The 26117-nt window shown below is 35.6% G+C and overlaps 1 protein-coding gene across 3 annotated transcripts in view; it reads left to right on the top strand.

Moving 5' to 3' along the window:
- Positions 1–22957, top strand: part of RAD21 (RAD21 cohesin complex component) — a 28836-nt gene extending 5879 nt beyond the window's left edge. For all 3 annotated transcript variants that reach the window (XM_002819372.6, XM_009244047.4, XM_054518788.2), the window contains exons 2-14: positions 2150–2325; positions 5683–5812; positions 7010–7109; positions 10494–10600; positions 11476–11682; positions 12171–12296; positions 12657–12779; positions 14490–14713; positions 16221–16380; positions 16832–16980; positions 18158–18307; positions 19915–19998; positions 21197–22957. In XM_002819372.6, the coding sequence (XP_002819418.1) occupies positions 2182–2325; positions 5683–5812; positions 7010–7109; positions 10494–10600; positions 11476–11682; positions 12171–12296; positions 12657–12779; positions 14490–14713; positions 16221–16380; positions 16832–16980; positions 18158–18307; positions 19915–19998; positions 21197–21388 (1896 nt within the window). In that variant the 5' untranslated portion in view covers positions 2150–2181 and the 3' untranslated portion in view covers positions 21389–22957. The remainder of the gene's footprint in view (positions 1–2149; positions 2326–5682; positions 5813–7009; positions 7110–10493; positions 10601–11475; positions 11683–12170; positions 12297–12656; positions 12780–14489; positions 14714–16220; positions 16381–16831; positions 16981–18157; positions 18308–19914; positions 19999–21196) is intronic.
- The last annotated feature ends 3160 nt before the right edge of the window (positions 22958–26117 follow it).

The following is a 26117-nucleotide window of genomic DNA, read 5'->3' as shown; positions in this document are numbered from 1 at the left end:
CAGATCGTATGTAATCATTCCAGCACCATTTGTTGAAAAATCTATCATTTCTCCATTAGATAGCTTTTGCATCTTGTAAAAAAAAAAAAAAAATTAGTTGAACTTAGTTGTGCGGGCTATTTCTGGGTTCTCAGTTCTGTTACATTGACTATGTTTCCTCTGCCAATACCAATCTTGAGGATTATGCTATATAGTAAGTCTTGAAATCAAATAGACTAATTTTTATCACTTTTTTTCAAAATAGTTTTAGTTTATTTGCTTTTCCATAAAAATTTGATAATCTTGCCTATAAATTTAAAAAACTCACTTATTTTGATAATTGTATTAAAGTTTCTTTAACAACTAAACATATACTTAACAATACTTGTCAGCAGTCACACTTCGGGACAGTTGTCCTAGAGAAATTAAAACTTAACGTTCACCAAAAGTCTGTACATGAATATTTATAGCAGCTTTATTTGTAATAGCCAAAAACTGGAAACAACTAAATGTCCTTCAGTAGGTGAATGTCCAAGCATATGGTGGTATATGAATCTCACAGAATGCTGTCCAGCAGTAAAAGGGAATATACTACTGATAAACATAACAACTTGGATCACAGAAGCATTGTGCTAGATCCAAAAAGCCATTTCAAGAAGTCACATACTATATGATTCATTTATATAATTTTCTCAAAACAACAAAATTAAGTCCAGTGTGGTGACTCAACACCTGTAGTTTCAACTACTTGAGAGGCTGAGGCAGGAGGATTGTTTGAGCCTAGGAGTTGAAGGCTGCAGTGAGCTATGATCACATCACTGCACTCCAGCCTGGGAGACAGAATGAGACCCCATCTCTTAAAAGAAAAAAAGTGACAAAATTAGAAATGTAGAACAGGTGGTGCTTGTCAAGACTTAGGAATGGCAGAGAGAGAGGGATGAATATGATGAGTTTTGTAGTGATGGAATAGCTGTGTATCTTTTTGCAGTGGTGATTATACAAATCTGCATATGTGATAAAATGGTATAAAAGTCTGTAGACACATTGAATCAATGTCAGTGCCCTGGTTTTGATACTATATTGTAGTTATTTAAGATGTCACCATTGGGAGAAACTAGGTTTAAAAAAGTACATGGGACCTACTCTGTGTATGACTCCCTGTGACTCTATTTCAAATTAAAATTTTAAAGTGCTTTTTATGTATTGTACACGTACTTGATTTTATTTCTGTAAAGCAAGGCATATATCATTTTCTAGTCATGGACATTTTAGAAAAAAATTAAAACAATAGACTTGTTTTAAATCTGGAAATTCATTCGCCGAAGTAGATTTCTTTTAAATCTGTGAAAGAGGGAAATTAAATGATATAAAGGAAATATCCTGCAGATAATATACTCTTCTGAACTGGGGTTTTCAAGCGGCCTTTCTTAATACATTAGAGTGCTGAAGGAAAGTAAAATGTCAGTAACATATTTGTGATTCCAAGACTTTCAGTCATAAGATAAATCTGCTGTACCATTGTCCTTGAGTTAATATTTAAATTATAAGTAGATAAATGCTTTGTAAGTTCTTAAGTTAAGAAAACTATATATAATTGTTTACCTTTTTTGAACGTCAATTTTTCTAAACTACCCAGCTGTAAAATGGGGCCAGCCCACCTGCTTAGCTTTGCTTGGTGGAATATGAAATGCTTAGTACAGTACTTTTTGTGTAGTAGCAATTTTACAGATAATTTATCCCAGAATCGCGATTTTTAATGGGATTCTAAAAATGGAAATTTCCACAGATTTTTATCTGTGCCTGAGTATCTTTCTTCATAGATTTTCTTTTCTTGCCATGAAAAATAAATTCTCTAGCTTTTGGCCAGTAAACAGACTATTTCTACTGTTAATCAAGATAGAAATGAAACAAGGCATGAAAGCAATTTGACTCTTGTCCCTTTTACTTTCAGTTCTTAGTATTTTGGGGTCTGTTTTTTTTTTTCCTCTCTCAAAATTAAAACAATAGATTTGTTTCAAATCTGTTGTTTTTAAAATACATATTAAACATTTACTCAAGCATTTTGTAGTTTTTATATTAAAGAGAGAAGAAAAATTTTAAATTTCTTATGTCTTGACAAGTATTTAAATTGTCAGATGATATTTGTATTAACTTTTTTTTCCCCTCTTAGGTTTTCTTCTATTTTCATAGCCAGCCAGAACAATGTTCTACGCACATTTTGTACTCAGTAAAAGAGGGCCTCTGGCCAAAATTTGGCTAGCGGCCCATTGGGATAAGAAGCTAACCAAAGCCCATGTGTTCGAGTGTAATTTAGAGAGCAGCGTGGAGAGTATCATCTCACCAAAGGTATGTTTGATGTTGACATTTTTATTCACTTTGGTGATTGTTTATTGATATGTGAAATAGAACTTCTAAAACAGTTTTTTTAGGTAGGGGCATTGGAGCGCAAGGAAAATCCTTAGAAGTGTTTATTATGTGAAGTCCTTATCACCTCTAGATACACTTGATATGATTATGGTATGATTCTCTTTTTCTTTAAAAAAAAATCTCTTAAGTGCATATATTTTGATTTGCCTATTTTTAATGGCAAATAAGCATCAGTCAGGGCAGTGCCCAAATATTGTTTACTGATCTGTTCCTTAGAGGAGCTTTTATTTGAGACCCTGTCTCAAAAAAAAAAAAAAAAAACCGACATGGAAGTGCTGTAAATGCATATTACTTAGTAAAATAAGCCAATCTAAAAAGGCTACATATTATATGATTGCAGCTATAGGACATTCTGGAAAAGCCAAAACTATACAAATGAGACAGTAAAAAGATGGGAGGTTGGGGAGAGAATGGAGGGTTGAGTAGGCAGAGCACAGACTGTTCTTTTTAGAGCAGTAAAACTGTTTTGCATGATAGTATAATAGTTAACAAATTCCATTTACATTTGTCCAAACTAATAGAATGTATAACACCAAGTGTGAACCCTGATGTAAACTAGGGACTTTTGGTAATGATGTTTTAATATGTTTATCGATTTTAATAAATGAAACACCGATGGGAGGTGTCAGTTGTGGGGAAGATTATCTGTATGTGAGGAAGGGGGTGTTTATGAGAAATCTGTGCCTTTTCCTAAGTTTTGCTCTATTTCCTGGATGCATCCTTCTAACAATCATCATGTTAGTTGTTATTTATATACACAAAGAAAACTTGCGTACATGTACACAGGAAAGCCTAGAAGGTATACCAAAAGATTATTACAGATTTCTGTAGGTGGTAGGATTACAGGTTGTTTTATTTTCTTTTTAAAGACTAGCCATTTAGTAAACATTTCTTGTTAAATGTTTGTTCACGCCCTTAAGTGTTTCTTAAGATTTATTTTTAAGATTATAATTGATAGGCCAAGTGATGTACATGTTTTTGAGATTTGTGATATGCACCAACAGTTTGTTCTGGTGAGATCATACCAGTTTGCACTGCTGGTCAAATTGTATGAGAACATTGGTATTTTCAATTTTTTTTATAGGTATGCTTAGTGGGATAAGTTAATGGAAAACGTAGAAATCGTACTCTTTTCTGGAAAGTGTATGTGTGGCTAATCTTTAACATCCGTAAGCAAATATTGAGTGGCTTAAAAGGATAACACATTTTTTTCATGATATGTACCTGGTACTTTGTGCCACTTTAGGGACACTACAAAAGAGTATGAGATAATCTGATAATTGAACATATACACGAACAGCCACAAAGGAAAGCAGACAGTTCAGGAATAATGTAAAAGACTGTAATGTGTTTATGAGAGAAAGTGATTTTTCTTCAAATTTTTTTAACCATTTCTACCTGATCTTTTATCTATTTGGTAAAAGGATGTAAAGATATTTCCCCAGAGTGAACTGGCCTGAAATTTCTAATGTTTGCTTTGGTGTGCAGTTCTTGTTGTGAAAATGTCAGTTTAGTTGTTTAGCGTAAGTGTCACACGTGGCTTATTTGCAACTGCAAGCTTGCATACTCTTTCTCTTCTCTCTTCCACTCCCCCATTGGAAGAACCACTGGCCCTATTTGCAGAGCTTTCCCAGAATATGTGGCCTGGAATCTTTATTATATTTATGTTTACATTTTAACACACACTAGCTCAAAAACATAGGCCATACCTCATTTTATCTACTCCTAGGCTAAACTCTGAACCAGACTAATCCAGAAAGAAAGCTTTTGCCCAAACACAACTTTTTGAAAGTTGCTAGTTCTAGATAAGATAATAGTTAGCAGAGGTTTTTTTTCCCCTCCTTTGTTCTTAGGTGAAGGTTCAGTAAATATTAATTTTAAATTTTATAACACCACATAAAAATAGATTCTGTTTTTCCATTAGGAGCAACATTTTACTTTGACTTTTTTTAAAATTAGGGATTCATTGTCTGATAAATTCTGAATTTGATCACAAATTTGGTATAATTTCGGATGTCTAAAAATGTATGGCTATAGACATCATCATTTATGCTGTAAGTCACATAAAATGCTCATAAATACAGAACCTTAGAGTCATAAGTAGGGTCCTAGAGTGCTGTGGAGAATACACATAAAATTTAAAATACAACATTTTCTTTTACAAATAACAATATACTAATCATAATTTAAACATTAAGCAAATGTTTAAAAGCTTTTTTTGTTACCTTAGAACTTGTTGTGTTTTATGGCATGGTTTGGGAAAGTATCGGGATGTTAGAGTTCATATTGCCTTGTTCTTTCAGTAAATTTTCCTTATGGCTAGAGGAATTTTGAATACTTGTGTTTAGATGGAGTCTTATCTCATTGTTTTATCAACTACTGCTTTTCCACATACTGTATCCCATATTAATGTTGATCAAGATCTACCTTGAAAAAAAGGTTGGGAGTATATTTTCTGGTGAAAAAAAGCTATGGATACTATTGTTCTTTATCAATTAGTATGCTTTCCAAACTTTTTTTTAAATCAGTATGCTTTCCAATTAATGGAAACTTAGTAAAAAGTAGCTTAAACAATAAGGGAAATAACAGGCTTAATTAACTAAAATTTTGGAAACAAGGAGATCTGAGATTGGTCCAGCAGCTTGATTATGTCATCCAAGGACTCTCCATCCTTACTTAGTGTGTTGGCTTCCTGTCCTCATACTTTAGCATTGTAATTTACAGGGTGACTGCATGAAGCACCAAGCAAGCCCTGCCTATTCGCAAAGCAGGAAAGAGTTCGAAGGAAGAGAGAGACGTTGTTCTTTTGGGGGGAAATATCTTTCTCAGAAACTCTCTGGCATACTTCACCTATTACTCAATTGGCTGAAGTGTGTTTCATGCCCACTGAAGAACAGGTGTTAGCAGAGAGGAATGAGACATCTGTCAATGTGGGGGACATTTGCTTCTCAAACAAAATCAGAATTGACTTAGCCAGCAAGAAACAATGGCTCTGGATCGGCAACCAAAAGTGTTACGTGCTCCCTAATGTGCTAATGACACAATTCATGGAATGGTTTAGTGCTTGCTTCGTAGCTTCCTTCATGTTTGTGTTAATTTGTGAATTACCACTCATTCTGTCTTTTCAGAATATTCGATATTCAGGGAATTTATAGGTAAGGACAGTGAGAAATGTATATGATTATAAGGCAGCTTTAAAGGAAAAAGATAAAAAAATAAAGACTATGAATGGCACGAAATGCAGGTTTTGGAATATGATTAATGTTTTATTCATAGGTGAAAATGGCATTACGGACATCAGGACATCTCTTACTGGGAGTAGTTCGAATCTATCACAGGAAAGCCAAATACCTTCTTGCAGACTGTAATGAAGCATTCATTAAGATAAAGATGGCTTTTCGGCCAGGTATTGTTGAACTTGTTTGGTTTTTGTTGTTGTTGTTGTTGTTTACTTTGGAGTTTCTCATGTTTTTTGTGTTACCATAGCTAAACACATTTTCTAAATCTACATGCTTTGTTATAATTGAAATACAAGGAACCCTTCAAAGATAGATCAAGGCTTGGGGAGGCAGTGCTTCAAGGGAGGAAACCTACTTGTGTCTGTTCTCCCTGTGAAGTAATGGAGCTCACCCCCTTTTGTTCTTCCTTTGGAGGTGCCTTTTTAATACTTTTTTCAGCAGCTTACATAGACTGAGTCATCAAGAGGTTGAAATGTTAAAAACTAATTGTTATGTAATGATTTTTTAAATTATAGCTCAGAAAAGACAATTTTAGGATTTTAAACTTTTTTTCCTAAGTAAATATTCTTTGCAGTTTTTTGTTATTTTGTTTTAGGTAATGATTGGTTATAAAACTGGAGTCTGCCAACCACACCACCATCTAAGTAGATAATTAATATTTAAATTCACATATCTTTCTATAATTTTAAAAGCATTGATGAAATTTTTATTCTAAATTAAAATAATGTGTATTTTATTAAGGAATGCCTTAAACAGTTTCTACTGAGGATACATTCTGGTACTTCAGTTTATGTCAATATGTGAACAGTAAAATGTCTGAGGTCTAAGATTTTATTTAAAAGTAAAATATTTAGAAAAAGACTACAATACTTAAATTAACATGTGACCAGTAAGCACATTTTATCTAAATAACATGCTGTTTGTTTGTCTTTCAAAGTAAGGCATATTTATTATAGACAACTTGAAAAATATAGGAAAAATATAAAGAAAATGAAAATTTTGTGTAAATCTTTCTCCAAAATAACCAGCTCCTTTTAACATTTAAGGTACTCTTTTGCAGTCATTCTTTTTCCCACCTCATAAATATCATGTTTAATTAGGAAACATTACTAGTTATTTGTTGATATGTCCGTTTAAACATTTATGAGCTTAATGCATAATTAGTGCTTTGACTTTTTCTTAAAGCAAGGAATACGATTTATGAGCATGGAAAAAGAGAAGTACTTGTGCTTCAAGGTATTTTGCATATGTTATCAACCTTTCTATTAGAATACAAACTTAGGAAATTATACCTACTTATCTCCCTCTGATCCCTAGATAATTTATGGGTAGCTAGATATTTAAGCTTAGCATTTCTTTTCTAGGTGTGGTTGACCTGCCTGAGGAAAATCGGGAAGCAGCTTATAATGCCATTACTTTACCTGAAGAATTTCATGACTTTGATCAGCCACTGCCTGACTTAGAGTATGTGTCGTCTTTTAAAAAAAATCGTTGACTTGGTCTACAATAAGCAGTAGTATTAGCTTCCAAATGTATAGTTTTCCTTGGAATGTTTTACATTAACAGGTAGCTAAAATGCATATATATGTTTATTTAGGATAGTATATAAATATGGAACATAAAACCTAGAAAGTTGTTCTTCTGTAAGAAAATCATGTGGATGTCAGCTTTAACACAGCTAAGATGTGAGAGTTTTGACAATCTTAGGCCAAAGCTTACGTAAACTGAAACAGTCAGATATGCTTGTTACATAATGATAGCAGGGAATGTAAACTGTTGCTTCATGATTTTTTTCAGAGTTACATATTAAAGTCAGCTACTGGTTTGGCCAGGCTATACTCAGAGCCATAGTTCTGTTCTGGTGTGTTTTTATTTTTGTTTTAAATGAACATGCGAGATAACTTTTTATGAAGAGCAACAAAGGGTCATTGTCATGACACGCATTTGAGAGGAGAGAGTTACACAGAGATGGCTGTTATAGCAGAGTACTGTAGTATGTTTCCCTTTTCTCAAGCCCTTACGATCCAGCTATCATGCCATGATGTTGGAACGTGACTGTAGCTTTCCAAGTGACTTATTAGCATAACTGACAACCAAGAAACTCTACACCATTACAGATTTCTCTGCTTTTTGAAATGATCTGTGGCTTCTAATTAAGAGTAAGTTATGACCTATTTTGTTATTGCATGTGTATTGATCAGTTCTAGGCTCTATCTAGCTATTTTACTTTTTTCTCTCTTTTTGACATTTTATTTGAAAATTTTTTATTATGGAAATTTTTAAACATAGCTAATAACTAGAGAAATTAGGATCATGAACCTTATATGTCAGTTATTCAGCTTTTTAAGTTACAAGTATATTGCCAGTCTTATTACATCTATGTTTCCCCAGCTTACCTCACAACCCCCACCAGATTATTTTAAATCAAGTAACAATAATCTTACTTCATCTGTAAATAGTTCGATATTTGTCTCTTAGAGGTAAAGAATTTTTAAAGCCTCCCTGACACATCACACCTTTAAAAAAATTATCAGTTATTCCTTAATATAGACATACCTTGGAGATACTGTGGGTTTGGTTCCACCGCAGTAAAGCAGGTTACACAAATTTTTGGGTTTCATGGTGCCTATAAAAGTTATGTTCACACTGTACTGTAGTCTATTAAGTGTGCAGTAATAGCATTATGTTTAAAAAAGCAGTGAGCTTATCTTAAAAATACTGCAAAAAAATGCTAGTGATCATCTGCGCCTTCAGCAAGTTGCAGTTCTTTTGCTGATGAAGGATTTGCCTCCATGTTGATGGCTGCTGACTGATACAGGTGGTGGTTGCTGAAGTTTGAGGTAACTGCGGCAATTTCTTAAAATAAGACAACAGTGAAGTTTGTTGCATCAATTGACTCTTTCATGTGAGATTTCTTTGTAGCATACAGTGCTACCCGATAGCGTTTTACCCGCAGTAGAACTTCTTTCAAAATTAGAGCCAATCATCTGAAACCCTACCACTGCTTTATCAACCAAGTTTATGGAATATTCTAAACCCTTTGTAGTTGTTTCAGCAATATTCACAGTGTCTTTACTAGGAGTAGATTCCATCTCAAGAAACCACTTTCTTTGCTCATCCATAATAAGTAACTCCTCATTTGTTAAAGTTTTATTCCAAGATTGCATCAATTTAGTTACACCTTCAGGCTCCACTTCTAATTCTAGTTCTCTTGCTTTTTCCACCATATCTGCAGTTACTGCCTCCACTGAAGTCTTGAACCCCTCAAAGTCATGCATCAGGGTTAATGTTAATTTCTTCCAAACTTTCTGTCTATACCACTGAAACTTTCTCCATATGAACAATAAGGTAGTTTTGTTTTCTTATTCATGTTCACTAGAGTAGCATTTTTCATTTCCTTCAAGAACTTTTCCTTTGCATTCACAGCTTGGCTGTTTGGTGCAAGAGGCCTAGCTTTTAGCCTAAATCAGCTTTAGACATGCCTTCTTCACCAAGCTTATTCATTTCTAGCTTTTGATTTAAAGTGAGATACATGTGACTCTTCATTTTACTTGAACAAATAGTAGCCATTGTAGGGTTATTAATTGGCCTTGTTTCACTGTAGTTGTGTCTCAAGGAACAGGGAGGCCCAAGAAGAGGGAGAAACATTGCGGGGGTGGGGGAGGGCAGGAGCAGTCAGAACACACAGAACATTTCTTGATTAAGTTTGCCCATATTATTTGGGCATCCTTTGTGGCACTCCAAAATAATTAAAATAGTAGCATCAAAGATCACTGGGCCAGGTATGGTGGTTCACACCTATGAGCCCAGTGCTTTGGGAGGCTGAGGTGGGAGAATCGCTTGAGGCCAAGAGTTTGAGACTAGCCTGGGCAATATAGTAAGATCCCGGCCCCCCATGTCTACTAAAAAATAAGGAAAAAAATTTTAAAGATCACTAATCAAGATCACCATAACAAATATAATAATGAAAAATTTTTAAATAGCATGAGAATTACCAAAATGTGACACAGAGGCATGAAGTAAGCTTGTGCTGTTGGAAAATGGCACCAACAGACTTGCTTAAGGCAGTGTTACCACAAACCTTTGGTTTGTTAAAAACTCAGCATCTGCGAAACTCAGTAAAACAAAGTGCAGTAAAACAAGGTATGCCTATATGATAGCCAGTCAGCATTCAAATGTCCCCAGTTGACATGTCGGCTTTTTTTTTTTTTTTTTTCCAGTTTCTGTTGAGGCTAAACAAAGTCTACAAACTGCATCTGGTTGATATAGCTTATGGGTCTTCTGAGAATCTATTACAGTTTTCCTGCCTCCTATTTTTTTTCCTTGCCATCTATTTTTTGTACAGACTTGGTCAGTTGTTTTGAGGTATTAATGTTCTGGATATGGCTGATAGTGTTTAGATTGGTGTTTAGCATTACACACTTTTTATTTTTTATTTAGTATTTTTAAACTATATGAGAGATTATTCTTTATTAGAGAAAGAAACTGAGTCTCAGGGAAGTCAGGGAACTTTAGAGTTTACACCACCTGTAAGTTGCAGGGTCCTAATGAAAACCCATGCCTATCTAGCCCATCATTTCTAATTTTTTCCTCTGTACTTGATTTAGTGACTTCTGCATATTACATTGTATTTGCTGATTATTGATGCTTTTCAAATTTAAATACAAGTTAATTTCCAAATCACTTACATTCTTGGATTGTACTAGAATGTACAAAAGTATTAAATATTAAGTCTTCTAAAACTTGGTGGGTTATACATATATATTTAATTTTTCTTATAGAGAGAATTGGGATGTTTTTTCTTATAAATAGACTTGAAACTAAAATGTATTTGACCTTCTTTTAAAGTGACATCGATGTGGCCCAGCAGTTCAGCTTGAATCAGAGTAGAGTGGAAGAGATAACCATGAGAGAAGAAGTTGGGAACATCAGTATTTTACAAGAAAATGATTTTGGTAAAAGAGAAACAAATTACTAGCCATTAATTATACTGTTATATTGTGTTGCTAATAGAAATTTCAAAAGAAAACCAGACTATAGACAGAAAGACTTAAAATTTCATGTAATGCATTTTCATCAAGAAAAGAATTTGGCTTTCTACCAGTAGATTAAGCATTATTTTCATACTTAGAGATAATTGTTTACGTACTCCTCTCCCTATATACAATCATAGAACCTATAGATTTCTGCGAGGAGTCCCAACATTGAAGTGGTGATCACGTTTAAACCAACCATTTTGGAACAGTTAGTTTCCCTATTATACTTGCTATTCAAAAACAGGTATTCAAAACTAGTAGCAAGGCATATTGTTTTTTAAGAGGCAGGGTCTCTGCTGTGTTATCCAGGCTGGAGTGCAGTGGCTCTTCACAGGCTGGATTATAGTACACTACAGCCTCGAACTCTTGGATTCAAGTGATCCTCCCACCTCAGCCTCAAGTAGCTGGGACTACAGGCACATGCCACTGTGCCCAGAACCAGATTCTTTTCTTGATGAAACACATTATAACAGGAAAGTTTCAGCTGTGACTGTTAATATAACTTAACATACATACATATTTAGAGTTTTATCAAACATATTTTAGGATCATTTAAATCTAGATCTAAGTTGGAATTTGCTAGTCATGCCCCAGTGTTGTAGCTGTGTGTAATTGAGTCATTTTTAAAAATTTAGATGCTAAAGATTTAAAGTTTAAACTAGATATTTTAACATTTGAAGATAAGACTTCAGTAAGCAAATGTGACATAATTATAATAAATCATTAGCTGTTTTCTTTTATCATAGTGCTATTTCTAATCTTTCTAAACTAATGACAAATTAAAATTTGTTTAGGTGATTTTGGAATGGATGATCGTGAGATAATGAGAGAAGGCAGTGCTTTTGAGGATGACGACATGTTAGTAAGCACTACTACTTCTAACCTCCTATTAGAGTCTGAACAGAGCACCAGCAATCTGAATGAGAAAATTAACCATTTAGAATATGAAGATCAATATAAGGATGATAATTTTGGAGAAGGAAATGATGGTGGAATATTAGGTATGTGAGAGAATGATGGTTATTCGAACATAAACAGAATTTCTTTATTAAGTTGTAAAGTTTTGGAAGCAGTTGCTAATTCTGAGTCTTGAACAGCTTTTAGATATATATGAGTGAATTGTGATCAATTGGTTCAATAAGACATTTCGGTAAAACTAGCCTCTTAAAATGTTGTAACAAAACCTAAATATGCTTATCTCAGAATGCTAAATTTTATTAGTACTTAAAACTGTTCTGTTTGTGTTTGAAAGCTGTGTTAAGTAAATACTTTTTAAAATAGATAAATGAACTAGAAAATACAAATGAAGAATGAGAAATTTTTTTTATATACTAAGTGTTTTATAAACTACCTGGAGGAGAAACAGATAAAAATTGAATATATGTTTAAATTTTATCCCTTTTAACATAATTTTGTTTTTCCATTGATTGGCTATTGTGGTTTGGCGTTTCTTTTTCAAATTATAACTAACTTACATTCCCTATTTCAGATGACAAACTTATTAGTAATAATGATGGTGGTATCTTTGATGATCCCCCTGCCCTCTCTGAAGCAGGGGTGATGTTGCCAGAGCAGCCTGCACATGACGATATGGATGAGGATGATAATGTATCAAGTAAGCACTTCATGTTCAGTGATTCTGGTGATGATCGTATGGCATCCAAAAAGATACTTACCATAGAAGATGACAAACTAAAAGTTGTAGTTTGTAATGAATTATAAATATCTTTAAGTACAGTGCTTATGATTACTGGTTCTGATTCTATGTTTAATCTTGCACCCCTCCCCATTTTTTTGGCCGATTGGGTTCAAGTCTGGCGGGGCTTTCCAATTAACTAGAAAAATATTTTTTCTTAGTAATAACAGGATTTCTTTCCATTTCATTAAGAGATTTTTCTCCTCCCCATTTGTGGGATATATATTATATACCAAAGCTTTTTGTGACTCCTTTTTTTTTTTTTTTTTTTTTTTACAGTGGGTGGGCCTGATAGTCCTGATTCAGTGGATCCCGTTGAACCAATGCCAACCATGACAGATCAAACAACACTTGTTCCAAATGAGGAAGAAGCATTTGCATTGGAACCTATTGATATAACTGGTGAGCATATGAACCTTAAGATTTATACAGCATACAACATAAGGTCCTATTTCTGGTTTTTGCCTGTCTACTGATCTGCTACTGTTGTATTAGGTAACTAGGCTTCTTGCTTTTTTCTGTTTCTTTGGCCTGTCTACTGATCTGCTACTGTTGTATTAGGTAACTAGGCTTCTTGCTTTTATGTCACAGTCATCTGTCATAGAGTCTTTCTTCTATCCAATTATAATTTTGAGTATTTTGTAGAATGTCTGTGCAAGTTGCTGTGAAATACAAAAGTATAGAACAAGCTTTCTGATAATGCATATCTTAGTCTCCTGGGGTTCCCAAAAAGTTAGCAGCTTGCTTGTGTAACAACTGGAAAACATTGGAAAGCATTTTTCAATAAAGTACAATTCTAAATGCTGTGCAGTTGGGCTACGAGCTGAAAAAACTAAAAGTATTCTTTTAAAAAAAAACAAAACTGGAGGCTGGTGTGGTGGCTCACACTTGTAATCCAGTACTTTGGGAGGCCCAAGCAGGAAAACCATTTGAGGCCAGGAGTTTGAGACCAGCTTGGGCAGTAAATGTAGTAAGACCTGTCTCTTCAAAAAGAAATTTTTTTTTTAAATTTTATGTACTCTTAGAATTTGCCTTTTTCCACACATTCTGAAAAAAGAAATTTTTTTAAATTTAAAAACTGGAAATGTCAAAATTTCTAGAATAAGTAATCTTTTTCTTGTAGTTTTTTAAGTAACATTGCAAAACACATTATTTAATTTGAGGAAGGCTGCTTCCAAATGACAGACAATTTGAGATAATGGGGATATAAAACTTAACAATTTCTAGATGGTTTATGAGGACAGTAGGATAGAATACTTGAAATTGATTACAGTGTAATTTAGACATAGTTTTTACCTTTAAGCAGAACAAGATTACCCTTTTGGGTTTCCCATTGATGAGGGAAATGGGCAATTAAGTAAAATATATACTGTATTAGACAGTGAGATTAGAGAGAGACTCTCACTGTGTAACATCTTTTTGTATTTTTTTTTTTTTAAGTGTTGAACCAAAAACCTTTGGGGTATGTCTGACAGGGTGAAATCTTGAGGATTTTATTTAACCCCATGAGCTTTCTTGCATTTTAAAAAAGTGAGGCAATACAACCCACTTGTAAGTTGTAAAGATTAGAAATGACTCTTAAAATGTCTAGGATGGAGTTACAGGTCTATCTGACTGGGCTTGGGCTTGTTTCATTCTATCAAGCAGCTTCCACAACTGCCATATGTGAATTATAACTTTTCTAATAAAAATAACAGTATTTACAATCATTAAAGAAAACTCAATCTGTGAGTTTGAGTGATGGGCCCTGTTTCAAATGAGAAAATGAGCCCAACTCTAAAGAGTGTGATATGTTCATTGTTTACAGTATAAAACTACATAGGCAAAAATGTATTGGCCCTTGCATCATTTGGCTTATTTTGTGCTAAAAGTCTATACATACTCATTCAGCAAATTTTTGTTGAATGCCTATTGTGTTCCAGCCTCTCTTCTGAATGGTGGTTGGAAAACATCAGTTAAAACATTCTATCCTCATGAAGTTTAACTTTTCTGCTAGAGTCTGTGTGTAGAAAAGCAGGGGAATATAGTCAGTCCAGATCTTGTAGCTGTGTGTTCCATGCTGGCCTCTCAGGAAAATGATCTTATTTTTTATTTTTTTTATTATCATTCCAGTTAAAGAAACAAAAGCCAAGAGGAAGAGGAAGCTAATTGTTGACAGTGTCAAAGAGTTGGATAGCAAGACAATTAGAGCCCAACTTAGTGATTATTCTGATATTGTTACTACTTTGGATCTGGCACCACCCACCAAGAAATTGATGATGTGGAAAGAGACAGGAGGAGTAGAAAAACTGTTTTCTTTACCTGCTCAGCCTTTGTGGAATAACAGACTACTGAAGGTAATACAGTTTGCAGAATTTTTACTTCATATACATTTTGAGCATCTTTAAAAAAAGATTCTAAAACCTTTGAATCATTTTTGATCAAGTATTTTGCAACTGTGTGGCACATTTTCTTTTTTCTCCCTTAAATCACAGTGTACTGGGCATAACTTCATCTGAAATATATGGATAAGTGAGACGTGCATTTCTAAAAGATGTAAAATGAATTTTGCTTACATTAAAAAGCCACTGACATGTTTAATAATACTTCTCTCTGTAATTATTAGTTATATCGTCTCAGTGTGTTTTACATCTGAATTCTTGAAATGTTTTCTGAATGAAACATGAGTGGTTCTCCTTTTTCCACAGTAAAGAATTCTGGCTTCAGGAGGTTTTTTGGTTGGTTGTTTTGTTTTGTTTTTTTCCATTTATAGGCTCTTTTCTGCTCACATTCCACAGTATTCCAAAATAAGACTCACAGGTGTCTGGTGAATGAAGCAGTCCTGTTAGGCTATTCTGTCTGAAGTTGAGATATGCACAGAACCTATTGATTTTACCGTGTATTTAGAATATAGTAATATATTCTAAATCTAAAGTATCCCAGAGCAACAAAGTTGTGCTCTTTATTGTAAGCACTATCATATAATTATTTTTAAGAAGGTCCTTAAACTATTTATTCTTTGACTCAGTAATTTCATTATTAGAAATTTTTCCTAAGGAAGTAATTCAAAGTGTGGAAAAGCTATCTCTGTGAAAATGTTGATTACATTGTTGTTTACAGTTTAAAAGAGAGAAGCCTGAAATAATTTTAAAAGTAGAGGAATGGTTCAAAATGAAATATTACATAGCCATTAAAAGTAGTTTAAATGAGACCAGGAGCAGTGGCTCATGCCTGTAATCCCAGCACTTTGAGAGGCTGAGGCGAGTGGATCACTTGAGGTCAGGAGTTTGAGACCAGCCGGCCAACATGGTCTGTCCTAATAATATAAAAATTAGTCGTGTGTGGTGGTACACACCTGTAATCCCAGCTACTCAGGAGGCTGAGGCACAAGAATCACTTGAACCCGGGGGACGGAGGTTGCAATGAGCTGAGATTGTGCCACTGCACTCCAGCCTGGGTGACAGAGCGAGACTCTGTCTCAAAAAAAATAGTTTAAATGATAGCTAATAAGGTTACCATATATAAGGGAAGAAAACACAATTTAAAGCTATTTTGTATGAGACCAGTTAGGGTGAGTTTTAATTGATGAATATGAAAATAAACTGCAGGCAGATAAATAGAAAACCCCTTAAGGTTGTGAGATAATGGATACAGTTTTTTTAGTTTATTTAAAATGTCTGCAGTTATAATTTGAAAACTCATTTAAAATCGTTTTCAGATGGAATGAAATGTGAATATGATAAAAGCCATGCTAAATTATACACTTATATTTATTAGAACATACCTTTGGAAGATAGAAATCAGTGGTGACTTTTTAGTTAGATTTATTTTATAATTGAAATTTTTCTTTTTTTTTTTTTATAGCTCTTTACACGCTGTCTTACACCGCTTGTACCAGAAGACCTTAGAAAAAGGAGGAAAGGAGGAGAGGCAGATAATTTGGATGAATTCCTCAAAGAATTTGAAAATCCAGAGGTTCCTAGAGAGGACCAGCAACAGCAGCATCAGCAGCGTGATGTTATTGGTTTGTTCTGTTGGAATAGTTCCTTGATGAAGTTCACATGAGTATTTGGCTTAAAATTTACCTTTATACTGTCAGAGTGAAAGAAATGAGGAATCAAAGATAACTCAGATGTTTGGGCAGGGAAATGCATTGGATCTGATTGCCTTATTTAAGTATGAAGCTTCCTGTCTTTCCAGAGGTTTAAGGTTCAGAACTGGCAGGGTAGATAGTCTGCTAAAGAATTGTCCTACATTGTACTGGGGGTAGGACTTCTCCTTTTAAGATCCCCTTTCCCCTTTATGTATATTGCTGAAAATTGAGTAAATCTTTATGGAGCTAAAATTTTATCTGGCCTTCTTCATTAAAGAAAGCATTATGTATGTCTTAGTGTACCAGTTTAAAAAATAAATGGTTCTATAATACTGTTCAAAACTGTATGACCTATGTTTTCTCTTCATATGACCAATTGCAGATGAGCCCATTATTGAAGAGCCAAGCCGCCTCCAGGAGTCAGTGATGGAGGCCAGCAGAACAAACGTAGATGAGTCAGCTATGCCTCCACCACCACCTCAGGGAGTTAAGCGAAAAGCTGGACAAATTGACCCAGAGCCTGTGATGCCTGTAAGTAAGCAAATCTATCCATTAAGTCATTTGAAGGTATTCATACAGTCAGTAGCAAGTGGTATTTAGGGAGGCCTTTAAAGTGTCTTGGTTTTGACAGAAAATGGTAAGGAATGAGTCCAGAGGAAGAAGAGCAACGGGATATAGACAGTCCACTCCGAGTGAGAGAATATGTTCTGGGAGTTGGTGCAGTCTTTCCTGACTCTTTTTGAATAGTATTGCTTTAGAGTGCTCCGGAATGAGCATCCTTGACTCTGAAGCTGGTTCTGATTTATTATTTGGGAAACATTCCTGCATACCTTCAGTACTAGGCAGTTTTAGGTCATCTTATTAAGTAATCAGAATAAACTTCAAGTACCTGAGAAAATGTAAAGCAGTATCTGTCTGCTTCATTCAAACTTTGACTACCATTGAGTTCAGCTAGGATAGGAAAGCTAAGCAAGTATGAAGGAGGAAATAGTAGGGTTTGGTTTAGGGCTTTCCAATCTTAAGTCCATAGAATAAATGAATTTGAGCAAAGGGAGGCTTTTAGATAACCTTAGGCTTCTTGTTCAGCCTCCATCAAGAATACTCTGCCAATTTTAAGAACTAGTTTTCTGTGCCCTCTGGTGGTAAGAGTTGTCAATAAGAGCATTTTTCTGTATGAGCTCAGGAATAGGAACACAGTAATGAGTAGGTGACTTTCATAACCACCCTCTTTCTGGTAATTCTTTGGTTTCTTTTAAAGACTTTGGTTTTAATGTTCTTAACTCTATATAAAGCCTGAGAGAAAATAAATATAGGAAGTGGACCCAGAAAAGCAATGTTCTCACTCCTTTTATTTGCTGTCGTGAGACATTCAAGACTCTCAGAGTGAAAGCTTATGATTTTTAAGTTACAATATAATAATCTTACAGAAGCTTTAGTAGTTAAAAAGCATTTGACTCCTAAAAAGTATGAAAATGAAACGTGGTTTAGGATAAGCAGTCAGTTTCTTTTGTAAGCTGCTTCAATGTAGTTTTATAAAAAATCAAAAAAGATATATACTGTAATAAATTTTTGCTTGTGGGGAAATATGGAGATATAATCTCAGTATTTCTTTTCGACTAGAAAACTTCAGCCACTGTGTATTTTCATATTTAAAATAAGCTACTTTAAAAGCATACATCTTAAATTGTCTTATTTGTATTGCTTTAAGCCTCAGCAGGTAGAGCAGATGGAAATACCACCTGTAGAGCTTCCCCCAGAAGAACCTCCAAATATCTGTCAGCTAATACCAGAGTTAGAACTTCTGCCAGAAAAAGAGAAGGAGAAAGAGAAGGAAAAAGAAGATGATGAAGAGGAAGAGGTAAACTAATTAATAATTTTCATTCCAGATTTAGCAAAAACCTCCAACCAGCTTTCTTTTATTTTTCATATTGGGGCTAACTTAATTGATGTTGAGCATCAGAGTTATTTAAAAATGTTAGAATATAAGCAAAATTTTACCAAATTCTTCATGGTCTCGCTCATCATTAGGAACATCAAATTTTATGCTGTGCTGTAACTCATTGGCTCCCTTGTGGGCTTTTGAAGGACATGGAATTGCCCTTACACTGATTTCTTGCTTGGCTTCAAAATTGCTTGTAGCTGCTTTTACTATCTTGTGGTCAGTGGTCGATTCTTACTGCTGTTATCATCTGCTTCTGATATAACCTTTTCTGTATCTGTAGTGGCCTGGAAATCAGATAACCATATGTTTTCCACTTGTCTGGGTTTTGTTTTTGTTTTTCTTTTACTTGGACCAGGGTAAAGCATAACTTTGCTAAAACACTTAGACTGAGCGAAGGCTTAAATGACTTTTTCTTTTTACAAAGTAAGAGGTGTTTTAGGAATCAATTTCTTTTTCTTGGGGCATGTTTACACTGTTGAAGGTCTTTTTTCTTCTTTTTCTTCCTTATTTCTGGATCATTGAGGTTGTTAAGACTTAGAATTTATTCTTCTGTTTGATATTCTATCGCATGTGTTACTTAAACTTTTAAATTTAAAATAAGGTGTCCTTTAGGTAGCATTGAAGCTGTTTAAATTTCTTCAAGACCAAAAAAAGTTATGGATTGGATAAATTTTCATTAGCATCTGTTCTTAATTCTAATAATAGTGCTTATCTTTAATATGAATACCTTATTTTAAAGCCAAAATTAGCTTCAGAGCTACTCCTACCTATGTGTGAGGATGTGCCATTATCTCAGACTTAGTTGTGAATGAGTATTAAAATAGTTGTGGTTTCTGTTATGGCTGGTATATAGTTTCACCATAGCCTGGGAACATCACAGCTGCTGCCTTGCACCCACCTTGGACTTTAAAAAGTTACTTAGGCAGCATGTGGCTGAGAACTAGGTTGCTCAAGTGAAATATATAGTAAGGATTATAGCCCATTCATTTTAAAACACCATATAGACCAATAATAAATCCTCAACTTAGGTAGTCTGCAGGCTCTTTGGTACTGCTCCACAATGAGATTAGGAGTCTGCCAGAACATAAGTCATCTAGAAAATCATGTTGCAATATTTATGTATGTATATTTAGTTGAAATAAACAGTATATTTAGTGGTACAGTTTATTTATATCCTGAAGTTCTTTAAGAGGGGCCAGTAACCAAAAGCTCCATGATCAGCAGCAGTCCACAGACCACATAGTGTGTGTAGATAGCATCCTTATAGCGCAGTATAGAAGCATACTTTCAGCCAAATGTTTGCTTGCACATAAACAGAGGACTTTGCCTTGTAATTTAAGAAAAACAAACTCTTCAGTTTGTACTCTAGATGCTAAGTGATTGCTCAGCAGCATTAAGTACAGTTTTCTATTAGTTCAAAATATACAATCTCAAGGTAATTTAGGAGCTTTTAGGAGATGTAGAAATACTTCATTTTGCATTGGACTTGTTTTGTCAGCTTTTTGGGGGTCATTTTTATTCAGGATGAAGATGCATCAGGGGGTGATCAAGATCAGGAAGAAAGAAGATGGAACAAAAGAACTCAGCAGATGCTTCATGGTCTTCAGGTATTGCTGCTGTTGTCTTAGAGGAAAATGCTTCATCAAAGGCTCTTGGCATTGTTCCCTGAAAAAAAAAAGTTAGATGCTGGAAACAGAAAGCATACCTTTGTCAAACTTTTTCCAAAACTACATTATTTTTAAATGTTTTAATTAAATACATAAACTGTTAGGCCAAGAGTAAGCCTGAAAAGCATGCAGGAGAATGCTTGTGGTTTTCCTGAAAAGCAGAACCATGATGACATACTACACAACTCCTTTGTATGCCTGCACCTTCTTGATTTTCACGGAGTAAATTTAATATGCTGAATCATTAAATTTATTGGGTCATTGTGTAGCATCAGACGTTACTTTTCCTCGTGCTTTAATGTCCTAGACATAGACAGGATATCTTGAACGTCTGCAAAATGCCAAGCAAGTTGCTCAAGGTTTCTTAAAATAAGACAGTTGACATTTCTTTCTTTATTTTTTACTTTAAAAACTATAAGTGCTAGATTTTACTACTATATTACATTAGCTGTCTAAAGAAATTGGTTATTTTAATAATACATGTCAGAACAATTTTGCTGGTTTCTTGGACTTATTTGGATTTTAGATGTACCATAACATACTTTGGCCTTTTACCCTCTTGATTAACATGAGAATCACATACTATTTTAAAAAGTGCTATCTTTGTCCTGAGCAGAATATATAGTTTGTTTTTTCCAGTAACCAAAATTAGCATCTGTGTTAGTCTGTTTTGTGTTGCTCTAAAGGAATACCTGAGTCTGGGTAATTTATAAAGAAATGAAGTTTATTTGGCTCACAGTTCTGCAGACTATACAAGAAGCAAAGCACCAGCATCTGCTTCTGGTGAGGCCTCAGAAAGCTTATAGTCATGGTGGAAGGCAAAGGGGGAGCAGGTGTGTCACATGGCAAGAGACATGAGAGAGATGGCTGGGCTCTTTTAAACAACCAGCTCTCGTGTTAACTAATGAGCAAAAATTCACTGATTGCTGCAGGGAGCCATTCATAAGGGATCCACCAGCACCCCCATCCCCACCCTGTGACACAAACACCTCACTAGGCTCCATCTCTGACACTGGGAAATCACGTTTCAGCATGAGATTTGGAGGGGACAAATATTCAGACTGTATCAGCATCCTCACTGAATTACTACTTTATTATACAGATTACTTTAAGTTACCCTTTTTTGGTTTTATTTCAGCGTGCTCTTGCTAAAACTGGAGCTGAATCTATCAGTTTGCTTGAGTTATGTCGAAATACGAACAGAAAACAAGCTGCCGCAAAGTTCTACAGCTTCTTGGTTCTTAAAAAGCAGCAAGCTATTGAGCTGACACAGGAAGAACCGTACAGTGACATCATCGCAACACCTGGACCAAGGTTCCATATTATATGAGGAGCTAGAAGCATTATAGCTAGTGTTTGATTCACTAGTGCTTACAAATTGCCCCCATGTGTAGGGGACACAGAACCCTTTGAGAAAACTTAGATTTTTGTCTGTACAAAGTCTTTGCCTTTTTCCTTCTTCATTTTTTTCCAGTACATTAAATTTGTCAATTTCATCTTTGAGGGAAACTGATTAGATGGGTTGTGTTTGTGTTCTGATGGAGAAAACAGCACCCCCAGGACTCAGAAGATGATTTTAACAGTTCAGAACAGATGTGTGCAATATTGGTGCATGTAATAATGTTGAGTGGCAGTCAAAAGTCATGATTTTTATCTTAGTTCTTCATTACTGCATTGAAAAGGAAAACCTGTCTGAGAAAATGCCTGACAGTTTAATTTAAAACTATGATGTGAGTCTTTGACAAGAAAAAAAAAAAAAAAAAATACACACCTTTCCATCAGTAACACTGGCAATCTTCCTGTTAACCACTCTCCTTAGGGATGGTCTCTGAAACAGCAAAGGTCACCCTCTTGAGATTCGTTTTAAGTGTAATTCCATAATGGGCAGAGGGGTATGTGAAATTGTGTTATGACTGGTAACCTTCAGCTACAAAAAGATAGGACTGACCTGGTTTAAAGTGTTCTATTTTGTAAATCATTCCATTTGAGTCTTTCCGATGAACTTGGCTATCCTGAAATCTCTTATTTTAGTGAGGCTCCAAAATGAGCAAAGCTAGGCCTGATTAGAGTAGAGTGGCTATTAAAAAACATAACTTTCTAGGAGCTATAAATCAAAGTTTTAAAAGATGTTTGGATATATTTGAGTATTCAGATCATGAAAACAGAAATTGCCCTGCCTACTACAAGGACAGACTGATGGGAAGTTATGCACCTGGTCAACTTAGCTTTTAAGCAGACGATGCTGTAAAAACTAATGGCTTCTCTGATATTTATTATAAGTTTTAGTACTGATCTCCTTTTCCAGTGCTGCACACTCCTGTATTTGGAACTTTAATAGCGTTGCAACGAAATCCTGTATCCAGTTTCCTGTAATTTAATTGAAGAAAAATACATCCAAATAAAGACTTTATTATTAACAGACCAGATAGCATCAGAAATCATGTGACTGTTATGATTATCAGAATATGTCTTAACTTTTTAGGGCAAAGTTAACACTGAAAGTTCTAGCTTAAGTGTTGAAACTTTTGTGGGAAAAAAATCACTTTTGAAACTCAGACTTCAGTGTATACCCAATAATTTAAAATTATGTGAAATGTTTTAAATTTGTGAACTCGTAATTACTGTTTTAATGATTCAGTTTCTTGAGAGTGGTAATTGTATAAAATTGCTATTGCAGCTTTATATTCAATATGATGTGCCTGTAAACCAAGGAGTTTTCCCCGTTTGTAAAAAGACATTGTAGATAATTGAATGTTTGATTTTAGAAAGGTCATTAGTTTCTTGTTACACATTTTGTTAGTCTGGTTTTTGTTGCTTATCGGGTTTAATATTGTTCTTGAAAATAGTTGATGCTATGTTATGTATAACTTTTCTAATAAAAGTTGTGTTATAAGCTGTACTTTTTGAGTATTCATTATTCAGTTGGTGGTGGTCCCCAAGGGAAAGTTGGCTGAAAAAGTTAATAGAGCCAAACACCTCATTTGTTTGCCTTATCTAGAATAGTTATCCATACAAACCAAATGAATTTTTCAAGAGGTCTTAGACTAAAAAATGGAAGACAGACTAGCTTGTCTCCAACTTTCTTTGTTAACAGAACTAGGTGATCTGAAATTTTAATAAATATATAATTGTTATATGTGAAGGTATTAAGATTAAAAATGAAACCAGCAAATGGCTGGTACAGAGGAAGCTTTGGGGCGTAAATATATCTCTCCAACTGGTAAGTACATACAAACTGACATGCTATGTGTGTACATCCTTGGTGCTCCAAACAAGCTAGGAGGGTAGGCAGGTGCTAGAAATATCCTAGGTCACTCTGAGAAGCCTAACTGAAAACCAGGACGTTCAGTAACCTGACATGTACCCACTTTTACGTTCTAGCCTCTGACTAGGCCTGTTGCCCGTGCCCCGCCCAGCCCTCACTGTGAGCTTTAAAGCCCTGAGATTTTATGGTTTAAACCCTGATTCGAGTGTAAATTTGTTGCTGTTTTTAATAGAAAAAAAAGTCAGATTTTACTAAGCACCAATTATCCTGAAACCCAAAGCAGCTTGAATTTGGGGCTCACTGCCATAGATGCCTCTAGTAAAGAATTATGATTAATGTGAAAGTGCTGAGAGCCTAGAATACAGCATGCCACAGTACCTGGGGGGAAGTTCAGAAAGAAAAGATTCTCAGATGATAAAAAGCTTTTGCTAAAATTTAAAAGATGGCTCGGCCTGGTAAAGTGAAGTGATGTTTAGAGCAGAACCATGTGTGTTTGAATTCAAAGGCCTAGGTGTAGACAGTAGAATCTGGTCTCTTGACTGTCCTGAAACTTCGAGTTACCAGAGTGGAACAGTGGGAAGAGCAATGGGCCAGAGGCCTAGGCCCCAGGCTGTAATCTTAATTTGATTATAGAACCTGAACCTGAAACTTCAGAAGTTTCATTCTGTATCCAGGTCTAAAAATGAAAGTCGAGTCCCACCGATTTCCAAGAGTTGTGAAAACCCTATGAGCTAATTAAAAGCGGTTTGAAAAGCAGCTAACATTTGTATGATGAAGATAACATTGGCTTGCATTCAGGCCGCTTAGGTGCACGTACTTGGGCAAGGTTTTAAACTTAGATTCTAATTCTAGAGTACGTTGTGAGGTGGACATCTCTACTTGGAGGAACCACATACACTTAATTTCTCTAAAACTGAATTAATTCTACTACTTTAGGCCTTCCTAATGCTTCATCTTTGGTGAGTGGCTCCTTCACCTTTGATGTCCTCTCGACCTGGTGCTTCAGTGTTCTACATTTCAAATAACCATTCCTTTGCTAACACTATTGAAGACTTGCAGAGATTACTTCAACAGCTCCAGTTACTCAAAATTTAGACTGTTACCTCTAAATACATTAGAGTCAACTGGCAAGTCAGCAGAGGGACTTTTAAACAGGTAGGACAGGAAGGTTTTTATTTCAAGACCATGCCCTAGCAGTCATCTGCCCCGCTTTCTGTATTCCCCCTGCTGTCTTCCCAGCTGTGCTCTAGGTCATGTGTGTAAACGCTTAGTGGCCAGGCAGGTCATGGAAATGAGTGAAGCAGCCGGGTGACCAGCAGTGGAGGGTGAAGAGGAACAGTGCTGACCTGGATGAAACGGCAGGGGCTCCCATTGAGCTGAGCACAGCGTCTGCTCAAATGTCACTAACTGCTGGTTCAGAAAAGGAGACGAGTATTGCCTCATTGCCTCAGGAAAGGCCAGAGGTCCAGATTCTTCTCACTCCTGATTTTAAAATGTGATATATGATTCAAAACTGTTTCAGTACCATGCAGGCCACCCATACCTTGGCAGACAGATCCAGCTCATAAACCTCAGGTTTGTGGCTTCTGTTGAGCTGACTTTGAGGACCACAAGGAAAGCAAGTTGTGCCACTTAAAGAAGCAAGGTTTTCTGGGCTCTTTCCTGTCAGTGCTTCAAAGGCCACAGGCTGGCTGCTTCCTCTTAAAGAACGCTGTCCAATGTTTTTAAGGCCCTATTTGATGTTCCATGCCCACAGGCAGTATCCTCACCTGACTTTATGCTTCATGTGTGCCCTGCTAACTTTGTGTGACAGCTGTTTTATAGCACTCCCAACCTAGTGGACATGTCTTCTGAAAAGCAGGACTTGAAAAATGTAAACCTAAAGACAAAAGTCTAATTTCCTCATATCTTCCAAAGCCAAACAATGCAGGGATTCTCAGATGTTTGTTAGCTCAAGAGTCAGATGGAAGATTGTAAACCTGTAGGCTTGACATTTAGGCAGGGAATCAGCATTTTTAACAAGCACTCCAATGGTTCTCAAGCAGACAATTCCCAGATTGTTTTCAGGTACCAGAATTCAGCCTTACCTCGGAGCTGCCATTTCAAATGCTTGGCCAGCATCTGGAGCTGCAGCTTGTGGGAGGAAGTGCCCTCCATGATCAGCTGTTACTTATGCTCTAGGACTAATTAGCTCGCAATTGGCCAGCAGCTGTTCAGGGGGAAATTCTCATACAATTCAAGAAAATGAAGCTCTCCAACTTGAGCAAACTGGTACATTGTTATTTCTAGAAGGCATCTGGCCAAAGGGGTTCTCAGGTCCTGTTCTAATTACCCCTGCTGTGACAGTCTCCTATTTGCTATGAAAATGAGTTAAGGGCACCAATGGGTGGCCAGTAATCATACCAGCAATGATCATCAAAACAGCAACACAGCTTCTCTAATTGACAGAGTGAGTTTGGTCCAGTGGTTGAGAACATGGGTTGGAATCCAAGAGAGGTGAGTTCAGGATTAGGTCTGCCTCTAAGTAGAAACTGTGGTGACCATCTCAACTTCTTTAACTCTTGGTTCTCTCCTGAGGAAGCTCGTAAGGCTCCTGTGAGGATTAAATAACATAATGCAAGGAAAGCACATCGTGCCTGGCTAGTGGTCGCTGCTATATATTAGCTGTTTTTCAGGCCAAAATACTTACTGAGTGCTTTTACTCTGAGCAAGGAATAATACTAGAACTAAGTGTACTGATGTGAACAAAACACACAGTTGCTGTAAGTTTTGGTAAGTTTTTGGTAAGTTCAAG

The sequence above is a fragment of the Pongo abelii genome, chromosome 7 (assembly GCF_028885655.2).
Source record: "Pongo abelii isolate AG06213 chromosome 7, NHGRI_mPonAbe1-v2.0_pri, whole genome shotgun sequence".
NCBI lineage: Eukaryota > Metazoa > Chordata > Mammalia > Primates > Hominidae > Pongo > Pongo abelii.
Note: the sequence above shows the minus strand (reverse complement) of the source record. Positions and strands in the feature narration are given on the sequence as shown.